This window comes from Talpa europaea (assembly GCF_964194135.1).
Source record: "Talpa europaea genome assembly, chromosome: 7".
Classification (NCBI taxonomy): Eukaryota; Metazoa; Chordata; class Mammalia; order Eulipotyphla; family Talpidae; genus Talpa; species Talpa europaea.
In genome coordinates, this window is record NC_140074.1 from 7,208,615 (window position 1) to 7,219,506 (window position 10,892).

Genomic DNA, 10,892 nt, shown 5'->3' on the forward strand with positions numbered 1-10,892 from the left:
CTCCCCCCCCGCCCGGGAGCCCCTCGCTCTCCTCCTCACCCCGGGCCCAGGGGTGCGGGTCGGGGCGGCGCGGAGGGCGATCCGCGCGGCGTGGCCGGAGGAGGGAACGAATAAAGAATGAAGCTTCCGGTCCTCACTGCCATCCCCGGCGAGGTGGCGCTCACCCCGGCCTCGGCTTTTACCTCCCGCGCGGGGGCGAGAGCCGGACTGCGGGGCGGGCGGGGGGGCGGGCGGGGGGGCGGTCCCAGCGATCCTCGCCGGGAGGGGGCGGGGCTGAGGGCGGGCCCAGCGATCCTCGCCGGGAGGGGGCGGGGCTGGGGGCGGTCCCACGCGCTCCTCGCCGGGAGGGGGCGGGGATGGGGCGGTCCTACGCACTCCTTGCCGGGAGGGGGCGGGGCTGAGGGCGGTCCCACGCCCTCCTCTCCGGGAGGGGGCGGGGCTGGGGGCGGTCCCACGCGCTCCTTGCCGGGAGGGGGAGGTGTCGGGGGCGGGGCTCCTTGGCCACGCCCACCGCCACCCGGCAGTAGTTGCTGGGGTCAGCCCCGCCCCTTCCTCTTTCCCTCGAGCAGGCGGCGGCGGCTAGTGCAGCAATGGTGAGGCTGGGGGAATCGGGCGCCATCCGCGTGCTGTGGGGCTCGGGGGCTAGGGTGGGGGGCGCGGGGTGAGCCCCAGGGTCCTGTTTCCCAACCGGGCCTGGGGGGCGCCGTGGGGGGTGGCCTGATGCCTCCACAGACTACCCTATCTTCACCCTCTCGCGTCTGCGGGCCCGGGTCGGGAGAGGCGCGCGCGTTGCCGGGGCCTCCGCCCTCCAGCCCGGGAGTGGGGCTCGCAGCCTCGTAGCGGGCATGCACGACGGCGCGCCCACCGGGCGCTGGTGGCCCCGGGCGAGGCGCGCGCCCTGTGGGGCTGACCGCGACGCAGGTGCCGGGCGGGTGGCCGCGGGGAGCGGCCCCGCGGGCGTCTGACCGGGCCCTGGCGTGCGCGCAGGCCAAGATTAAGGCCCGGGACCTTCGCGGCAAGAAGAAGGAGGAGCTGCTGAAGCAGCTGGACGACCTGAAGGTGGAGCTGTCCCAGCTGCGCGTCGCCAAAGTGACGGGCGGCGCGGCCTCCAAACTCTCCAAGATGTGAGTGACGAGCCGCGGCGGGGGCTGGGCCCGCGCGTCCGGGCCGGGCGCGGTTTCCGGGCAGCCTGAGGGTCGTTTCCAGCGTCCGCCGTGAGAGCGGGGGGGGGGGGGGGCTGTCGCCCTCCCCGGTCCCCTTGCTCACCTGGCGCGCGGGAGACTCGGGCCTTTTCCTCGAACCTGCGGTTCTTTGCCGAAGTGCCCTTGCTGGAGATACCCCCGAGACCCTCTTTAATGTGCCTGCAGAGGCCGCTTTGGGCCCCTCACACTTGTGCTTTTTCTTCTTCTGCCTCTTTGATCTGGCAGGTGGGTGCCCTACCCCCCTTTTGGGTTGTACCTTAAGTGGCAGGATCAAGAGTGACTGGAGCGCGGGCTCGCAGCCGGCCCAGCTGGCTCCAAATCCCACTTCTGCCACATCTTCCCTTATGGGCATGTTGGCTCACCCCCCGGAGGTTTTTTCTTACGTGTGATGCACCCAACACCTTAACTGCTAAGTTGGGAGAAGATGGGATGAGTTGGGGACACTGAAGTAAGTTGCGTGCTGAATCCCCCTAGGCCGTGTTTACCAACCACCCCCTGAGGACCCTTCATTTCCCAGTGAGCATCACTCAGCATGACTGGCAGTGAGCTTATCCGCAGCCATAACCCTGAACATAGGTGAAGCTCTTTCCTGCCCTATCCCCACCTGCCAGCTCTTCGCCACACCCCTCCAGCTCCTCCACTGGCCTCCCCTCTAGAGCATCTTCCTCCTCCGTGAATGTGGATGCGCTGGTGGAGGTGTCCCCTGCCCTGTGACAGCAGGCATCGGGCTGGGAATAGGGGAGCTGGGGGGAGCTGGGTGTCTTTCCCCATCTTGACCGATGTCTCCGTCTTGTAGCCGAGTTGTTCGCAAATCCATCGCCCGTGTTCTCACTGTCATTAACCAGACTCAGAAAGAGAACCTCAGAAAGTTCTACAAGGTGAGTTTGGGCTGGAAGCTTGGTTTCTGCTGAAGAGGTTCTCCTGGGGGTGCCTGGGTTGGGTCTTCCCAGCTTGCAAATGGCTTCTCCCTCGTCCCAGGGGCTTGACTAGCAAATGGCAGTGCAGGCTGCATTTCCTTGTGCTGCTATTGTCAAGAAGTCCGTGTTGGGATGGAGTCTGGCTGGAGGCTTGGGTTTGAATCCAGCCTCCCTGGGCCATCTAAGGATCAACCTGAACTGTTTTTAGTGTCTTATTAGTGCCCTTTGTCCGTCGTTGCCAAGTACCTGACATTCCCATTTTCCAGATGAGGACCCCCAAGATTTGTGTTAAGATGCCTGGGATCATGCATAGTTAATGCGGTCATAGGCCTAGGTTCTGAGCCCCGTCTGGTGGAGAGATGGAGTGAGAGTTCCAGGGAGAATTCTATAACTATTTTTTGGACTTGTCCCTAAAGTGAATGTCCAGGGATCAAGCAGAGAAGCAAAACCAGTCGACGGCTCTATGTGCTGTTGTGTACATGAATGTGTTTTATTACCAGCAAGTCCAAAGACACTAAGGCTGGCTGTCAGGAAAGGGAGGTTGTGGGCAGGCTGGGCCTCAGGACACAGGGCAAAGCTGAAGTTGTTGTCTGGAGAGGATTTCTTAGAAGGGAAAGCACCAGCCTGCCTTTCAAGAGAATGACGAGGGACCTTAACACATCTGAGAAATGGCTTCGCAGCAACAAGTTATTTAAACTTGTGTTTAAATACTGAAGGGCTTCACCTGGCAAAAAAAAAAAAGGCATCCCAGGGAGCCGGGGCCAGCTGCATGTGGCAGGTGTTGCTGCCCCGGTTGTGTGCGCGTGTGTCGGGATGCTGTTCTGAGGGAACCGCACAGAGGTGGTGCTGAGCAACTGCTCTCGTGCCAGCTAGTGAGTGCAGGGCATTGTGGGTGGAGAAACCCCAGCACCGTCGGGTCAGGTAGAGGGGAGATCTCTGCCTCTGTCAGGGCTGGCCAGTAGGAGTGTTCTGTATCTGACTCCTGTATGGTCAGCTCTGACCATGTGTGCCTGTTGAGCACTTAATGTGACTACAGTGGCCAGGGGACCGGATTTTTAATATAAAGAGGCTAGTGTGTGGCCAGTGGCTCCTTGTAGACAGCAGAGCTCTAAGAGCCTTAGCAGATGGACTGGGCCTGTGCCTGCTGACCCCGGGAGGGGTGTGCCGGACAAGGCCTTCTGTATTGCAGGTTCCGCTGGAGCGTGCCCTCACATAACCACACACACCTGCCCTTCCAAGACGTTGGCGGTTCTCAGAAAACCTGAACTGTTGTTCTTAGAGGCTTTTGTATTCACTTTTCTCCACCTTGAAGCTGGTGTCCAGTTTGCTTTCCAGGCTGTTATTATTTGTGAGGTGAAACCTTCCTTAATCTCATTCTTCCTCTACTGGTGTGCTGCTTGTTACCAGTTTTCCCTCTGGGCAGAGAGCTCCTTGAGCAGGGACCAGAAGCTTTCTCGGAGGGGTGGACAGGAGGGGTGGACGGGCTGTGAAAGGTCTGCACTTTGCTCCCTGCAGAGATGACCTTTACTCTGTCTCACTTGTTAAGTGGAAGCAGGCCCTCCAGGTTTGCTGAGCCAGACTCTGGGCCTAGTCCCTACTTGCACAACTTGCCTAACTTGAGCTGAGAGCTCTCTGCGCCATGTGGGTGCCACATGCCCCTTTTTGCATTGGCTGTGGTTTTGACGTTGCCTGGGCATCAGCAGGTGGAAAGAGCACTAATTTGGGAGGAGCACACATTCAGCTGTAACTGCGTTGAGGTTTTGGGCAGGCTCATCAACTTAAATAAAATAGGACAATTCCCAGGGACCTTAAAATTGGGGGAATTAGGGCCTAACTGATGGCGCAGGTGGTTGAGCGCCAGACTGTGAGGCTGTCCGCAGCCTCTGCAGCATGGGTTCGATGCCGCCTGGCAGGCGAGAATACCACATGGAGTGGCAGACCTCTCCTGCCGCCCGCTGCTCCCCTCAGCAGTGTACTTTGGTCCTTCTGCCTGCTCTGCTCCCCGCTCTGGCTCTGGTGAATTCTCTCACCCTCCTGCGCTTCTGACTGTACCCAGTGCTTGTATAAATAAATCTTTTTTAAAAAAAATGGGGGGGATTAGGGCCTCCCCGGTGGTGCAGCGGTTGAGAAGCTGCCCGCAGCCTCTGCAGCGCCGGTTCGATCCCCGGCTGCTCCCCGGCCACCGGAGGAGGGTCCCACATGGCGCGCAGACCTCTCCTGCCCCCCGCTGCTCCCCTCAGCAGTGTACTTCGGTCCTTCTGCCTGCTCTGCTCCCCGCTCTGGCTCTGGTGAATTCTCTCACCCTCCCGCGCTTCTGACTGTACCCAGTGCTTGTATGTATGTATGTATGAATGAATGAATGAATAAATGAATGAATGAATAGATAAATAAATAAATCTTTTTTAAAAATGGGGGGAATTAAATGAATTAGTGATTGAGGTGTGTGGCCTTGTCTGTCTCCAGCGCCGTGTGGCCTGTCCCCCGCCGGGTGACTGCCTGTGGTGCATTCATCACACTGTTGCTACGCCCGCCCCCTTCCAGCTGTGCGCTACTCCATCCATCCCAGCCTCGGGCTGTCTAGCTAACCCAGTAGCTCCTAGCCCTGGTCCTCAATCCCTCACTCTCTACCTCCCAGGGCAAGAAGTACAAACCCCTGGATCTGCGGCCCAAGAAAACGCGCGCCATGCGCCGCCGGCTCACCAAGCACGAGCAGAACCTGAAGACTAAGAAACAGCAGCGGAAGGAACGGCTGTACCCGATGCGGAAGTATGCGGTCAAGGCCTGAGCAGTGCAGCGTCAATAAAAACAAACTGGCTGACATTGCTTTGTGCATTGGTTTGTACTGCACTGGCAGGTGGCTCGGAGGGGCCTTCTTCTGTCCCCAGGCCAGCCTGCCTCTCCAGCGCCCTGTGTGGGGCGGGGACCTGCTAGGGTTTCTCTGGCCTGTGGCATGGTACAGGGGTCTGTACCTGTCCTTTCATGGGCTCGTTCTGCCCTGGGCAGGAAGAGGAGGGGTTTGTGACCCAAGTGCCTTTGTCTGCGTTGATGCATCCGGCCATAGGTTACATTGTGGGTGACTGGATCGCAGTGGACCTGGCATGTTGCCCATCAGCCATCAGCAGCTCCGGACACTAAGAGTCTCCCATCAGGGGTGAAGGTGCAGGTGTGGGGCACATCCAGAACTCCCTGTCAGAGGCATGATGTTGGGCTCCGGGGCTGCACATCCAGCCTGCTACCACCTTCCTCTGCACCCTTGGGCCCAACAGTCACTGGGCTTACCTTCAGGGTCTCCACGCACTCTCCTGTGTTGCAGTCCCAGACTTTGACCTGGAAATAAAATGAGCATAAGGAGGCCTCACTAGGCAAATCTGGCATCTTTGAAACCACCTTGGGGTGAGTTCCAGCCAACATCTAATCTAGATTGTGTGGCCTGAGGTGTATTTAAAATGCTCAGCAGGATAGCTCATGAAAAATTCAAAAATACCTGATGGAGTTTCCTACGAAGTGACCTGAGAGGTGAAAATGTCAGTGCCACTCACCTTTGGGCGAGCCCAGGCTTTAGTTCTGGGCACAGAAGAGGCTGGGTCCTGCACATGGCACCCTCCTACTTGGAGATGAGGGTGTGGGCTTTTCTGTAGAGGGCTCTGCTAGGAGGGAGGGGGCAGGAGGCAAACTGCAGGGGTAGGTTACCATTCCGGAATAGCCGACGCTGGCCAGCTGCTGCTCGTCAGTGGAGAAAGCTATGCTCTTCACCCAGCTGATGTGGCCCTTGAGCTGGACAAGCAGGCTTGCGGTGGAGGGCTTCCAGATGTGAATGGTCTTGTCCCAAGAGCCGGATGCCTGAAGAATGGCACAGCCTCAGGTGTGCGGCCAGAGGTGGCCCATCACCCTCTAAGAGGCATGTAACCAGCAAAGGGCCAGCCTGGGCCCCGGGGCTGCCCGGCTCACCAAGAGGCCAGATGCTGAGTAGCAGAGGCAGCTGATGTTGCCTCTATGGCCCTCCAGCTCCTTGTGGACCGTCGCCGGAGCCCCCACTCGTAGGTCCCAGATGCGGATGGTGGAGTCCCAGGAACCTGTGGCCTGCAGAGAACTACCATGAGCACAGACCCGTCCTAGTTTCTCAACTGGCCAGGCTGCCGGCAGCAGGCACTGTTCTCACTGAGTCTCCCTTCTACAGATGACGGGCTGGCTCAGGAGGTGAGCCACCCAGTGCTCAACCCCAAATGGGAAAGGTGTGGACTCCAGGTTCTCTCAATGTGGGCCCCTGAGGCTTTCAGGCTCACCAGGCTTTCTGAGTTGGGTGCGAAGTCACTGCTCTGGATGGAATCTTGATGCCCTGCTAAGTGGCACAGCATCTGGCCAGACTGGAAGGAGAGCCCTGAGCTGCCGGAGGCTGTGGAAGGCAACAGCAGCCTGGCCCCTGCCAGGTTCTAGGCCTTATGGGACAGACTCAGGCCTTCCTGGCGGCCTGCCAGGTGATGTGGGCAGTGCAGGCAAGGGACCTCATGGGCAAAGGTCTTGAGGCACGAGGGCCAGTATGTATGGGGATGTAGCTGCAGCAAGATTTGGGGGGTCTTGGATGCTACATGAGGGCATGGGCAGTGGGTATGACATAGTGGCCAGCCTGAAGGGTCCATGTCAACCTCTGTGTTCCAGATCCCAGGCCTTCCTCTGGCCGCCCGTCCACATACCTGCACCTCCCAGAGCATCACCTGCTTGTCCCAGCCACCTGATGCCAGCCACTTCGAGTCAGGGCTGAAGCTGACCGTCTCCACACTCCGCTGGTGACCTGCAGGTCCCAGGGTCAAGGGGGAGTCGAGGTGGCATAGAACAAAGCAAGGGAACACGGGCTTGACTACTTGGTTCCTGGTCCTACCGGCCCACTCACCCTTCAGGACCTGCAGACACTTGGCTTCTGCTACATCCCACAGGCGGACGGTGCAGTCACAGGAGGTGCTGGCAAAGAGGCGGCCATCCGGGGAGAAACGGCAGAACTTCACGGGGCCTAGGGCGGGCAGCCGTGGTTAGGGAACAGGGTGCCCTCCACCCGCATTCCAGGGGTTATCTCCAGCCTAGTGGCATACTTCCCCTCCCTGCTCCCAACCTTAATCCTCACCCTCCACCTCCTGGAAATTCCTGGCCTTCCCTGCCTTAGCCTGAAACTCCGACCCCAATTTGCCCATTTGGAAAATATGTACCCAAATCAAGTGCAGGCACCTTCCAGAAGAAACTCCTTAGCAATCCAGCCTAGGCTCATTACCTCCTTTGAGTAGGCCCAGCCTTTGGACTTCACAGCTTAATCAGTCATCGTGATCACCGATTACTTTGTCTTAGTGATAATTACAGTAATTACCTTGACCAAGTCCTTACTGGGTGCTGCGCACTTTGCATTTTCTCATCCCATAAGGTAGAACTATTATCCCTGTTCTAAAGGAGAGCCTCAGAGGTGTTGTGACTTGACAACAGTAATAGCAAAAAGGTGGGTAAAACTGATGAAGGACAATGTGCTAAGTGAAATGACCCAGCAGCAAAGAGAAAGACTCCATGATTTCACTTCAGTGACAGAGCAGAGCAGGAGAGCTGGACAGAAGAGGGTTTTAGTCTTGCCAGACGGAAAGAACTTGGAGGCTAATTGCATAACAGTATAAATACACTTAACACTTCTGAACCAAGTACTTAAAGATGATGAAGACAGGGAAGATGCCCATGTGACAAGAGGCACCTTGGGGTGATAATCTCAAGCCAAGGAATGCCGGGGGTTGACAGCTGTCGCCACAGGTTTGGAAGAGCCAAAGAAGGATTCTTCCCTGTAGGTTTCAGGAGAACTTGATACCTTGGCACCTTGCTGACATGTTGATTTCAGACTTAAAAACTCTAGAACCATTAGACAAAAAATTTCTATTGTCTTAAGCTAAAGAAAGGCTAAGATGGTAAATATTACATATATTTTAAAACAACTTGGAAAACTGGCAGGGTCTATATCAAGGTCTGTCAGACCCCAGGGACCAGGTCCTATCTCCTTACCCTCCTACCCCAGCCCTGCCAAGGGTCATACATCTATGCCCAGCAGGCCCCAGGCCTCAGTCTTCCACCCAGGCAGAGGAGCCCCACCTGTGTGGCCACCCCGCCGCCACAGTAGTCGTCCGCTGTGGGTCTCCCAGCCATACACACAGCCATCCTCCGAGGCTGTGAGCAGTGTCTGGACGTTGGGAGATAAGGCGGAGGAATTGACCTGGAAGGAGAGCACAAAACAGCCCCATGCCAGGGTGAGAAACACCTGTGTGCTCATCCCTGCCCCCAAACCTTAGGCTCAGGAGCTTGGGGTGGGAGGCCTGGCCTCTTCACTGTACACCTGGAGCCCAGAACCCGGGGATCACTCAGCAGCCAGAGCCCTGGCAGATGCCAGATGTTGACGCCTGGCCCCCAGCACTAATAGCATGTTCTGGAGTTCTGAGCCCAGAACTAGGTATTCACAATCTACCGTAAATCCTGAGTTCACTTGGCACCCAGAGCCGAAAGAACACTGGACTCAGCCAGAAGTTTGAGCCCCCTCTGGAACCAGAGCTTAGAACCTAGAGTCCATTCTGGAGCTGAAGTCCAGAGAACACGCTGGAGTTCTCACTATGCAGAACCAGGACCAGGACCCAACCACTCTGGGCTACTCTGGACCCCACGCAGGGAGCCCTTCTGGGCCTCACCTCCCCACGGTGCTCACAGAAGAATTTCACCCTTTCCACAGCCAGCGTCCTTGGGGTCCCTGTGCTCATGGGCCCGCTAGTGGGTGCTGGCCCAGCCTGCGGACCCCCCACTTAGGACAGGCCGGAGGAGACGGGCAAAGTGTACAAGTGGTCTCCATGGCAATCGGGGCGGGGCGCGCGCAGGCGAGACCGCGGGCGGCGCCGAGAAGGGACTGCCCCGTCCCGGGCCCGGCGGCCGCTAGAGGGCGCGCCAGCCCCACACACCGCACCTCCTCCCGCGGCGGAACGTGTGCGGGCAGACCCGCTTGCGAAGGGCCCTCGGCAACTTTGGAGACCCGCCCGCCCCTGAGCCACGCACCTGGCCTGCCGCGCGGTAGGGGTTCAGGAGGGCCTGCTCCACAGCCAACACCTTTTCCTTCAGCAGGAGTGTCCAGTGCTGAGGCTGAAGGGCTCCCGTGGAGGGTACTAGAAGTAGTAACTGTCAGAGGTAGTGTGTGTAAAGCGCATGGCTTCGAAAGTGGGGTCACTGTTGTTATTCCTGGAAGTGCCAAGTATGCCCTCTGAAATGTGGAGGGAGCCCCAGGAGCGGCCAGGGTCCTGTTGGAGCGTTGACGCTGAGCTGGGAAAGCACTGGGGCATTAGAGCCACAGGTCTGGATTAAACATGGCTCTGCTGGCGACAGCTCTGCAACCGTGGGCCACCACCTGGTCACGAAGTGCCTCTGTTTCCTCTTCTGTAAAATGGGGTTGCTCACCGTTTGGCCTGTTGAAAGGTCAGGGAGATGGTACCTGTCACGAACCCCTGGTGTGCAGCAAGCCCGGCGAGAAGGGGCAGGCCGTGCCATCTTCCTTGTCCCTTTAGCTTAAAACCTGGGTGCAAAGCTCCGGAGACCCTTGGCCAGGCTCACCCAAGGGACCCACAGCCCAAGGCCACCTCACGATACAGAGACGACCTAGTGGCCGAGGTCTGCCTTCAGGCCCGGCAGGGGCTGGGGTCTGGCCGGCCCTGGTTGGGACAGGGAACACACCTGCAGGTCATGGCCCATTGGTGGGGCCTCTGGTCCCAGTGTGATGGCAGCGGCAGCAGTTCATCGGCTTGGGCTCCCCTCACAGGATTGGAGACCAGCTTCCTGCCTCTCCAGAAGGGTCCTCTAGGCATCTTTTCCACCCCTTGACTGTCTTTTCCGGAAGGAGCCTGCCACATTCCCTCCTGCTTCAGCCCAGGCCATGGGGGAGGAAGCTGGGTTGGAATTCCCAGGATAGATGCTGTGCTGACCTCTCCCTCTGTGGCTCCAGCCCCGAAGGTGACCCTCTGTCCTGGGGCCAGCCCACCTCTCTGCAAAGCACCTGCCCTCCAGGCTCCTTGGTTCCCTCTGAATCCACCAGCAGTCCCCAGTCACTTCAAAGAGAAAACTAGAGATTCAGAGAGGGAAATGACTCACTCAAGGTCACACGGCTAGTAAATAGTAGAGTTGAGATTCAAATCCAGGTTACCCCAAGCCCCTAGCTCCTTCCTTGTACCACTTTCAACACAGCTTGAAGGAGAAACTGGGGAGGTAGGAAATGAATCTCTCCCCCAAGAACAGCCTCCCCCTGGATGGGGCCTCACTTCCCGTTGGAGGGCTATAAAGTGCTGGGTGATTCGGAACCTGCCTGCAGGGTCTAGCACAGGGAAGATGGCTGCTCCCGGGACACATCAGCACCTTAGTTCCAAAGGGCTGGAAACAACCAGAGCAAAGACTGTAGCGGTAAATGACTATAGAGTCAAATAATGAAGCGCTACAGGGCCAGGGAAATTCACAAACGACAGGTATGCAATCAACATACAAACAAGATCAGCTAAAGAGCAACATGGCAGAAGACACCCTGGGCACGGTCCTGTCCTGACCAAGACTTGCCAAAGGCAGCCTCCATCCTCAGCGCACATCATTTGTAGTGAGACTGTAGAGAAAAACCACCAGCAGGGCTGGCTATGGGGTTGAGGGGAGGGGCAGAACCAGGGCAGGGGCCTGGGATCCTGGTGAGATCCCAGCTGAGCTGGGCAGCAGGCACCCCCATGACTGGGTTACTGTTTTG

At 58.2% G+C, this 10,892-nt stretch overlaps 2 protein-coding genes across 3 annotated transcripts; one reads left to right on the forward strand and one right to left on the reverse strand.

Moving 5' to 3' along the window:
- The first annotated feature begins 566 nt into the window (after positions 1–566).
- Positions 567–4,939, forward strand: RPL35 (ribosomal protein L35). Its single transcript, XM_084238279.1, has 4 exons — positions 567–593; positions 988–1,124; positions 1,999–2,080; positions 4,755–4,939. The coding sequence occupies exons 1-4, from the start codon at positions 591–593 to the stop codon at positions 4,902–4,904; spliced, it is 372 nt and encodes a 123-aa protein (XP_084094405.1). The 5' UTR covers positions 567–590; the 3' UTR covers positions 4,905–4,939.
- Positions 4,940–5,227: 288 nt separating this feature from the next.
- On the reverse strand, positions 5,228–8,886 carry WDR38 (WD repeat domain 38; the record flags this gene model as incomplete). 2 transcript variants are annotated; one of them, XM_084238728.1, is made up of 9 exons in its annotated part: positions 5,228–5,305; positions 5,399–5,446; positions 5,810–5,959; positions 6,068–6,199; positions 6,403–6,483; positions 6,811–6,908; positions 7,008–7,124; positions 8,231–8,318; positions 8,818–8,886. In XM_084238728.1, the coding sequence occupies 9 exons, from the start codon at positions 8,884–8,886 to the stop codon at positions 5,228–5,230; spliced, it is 861 nt and encodes a 286-aa protein (XP_084094854.1). The 2 variants fall into 2 exon arrangements, with proteins under 2 accessions (XP_084094854.1, XP_084094853.1); XM_084238727.1 differs by having other exon boundaries at positions 8,231–8,351.
- Between the last annotated feature and the right edge of the window lie 2,006 nt (positions 8,887–10,892).

Bases quoted from the DNA above. Each gene is read 5' to 3' on its own strand.
- RPL35 (XM_084238279.1), top strand. The intron at 1,125-1,998 runs GTGAGTGACGAG...TCCGTCTTGTAG, and splicing joins GCCTCCAAACTCTCCAAGAT to CCGAGTTGTTCGCAAATCCA. The intron at 2,081-4,754 runs GTGAGTTTGGGC...TCTACCTCCCAG, and splicing joins ACCTCAGAAAGTTCTACAAG to GGCAAGAAGTACAAACCCCT.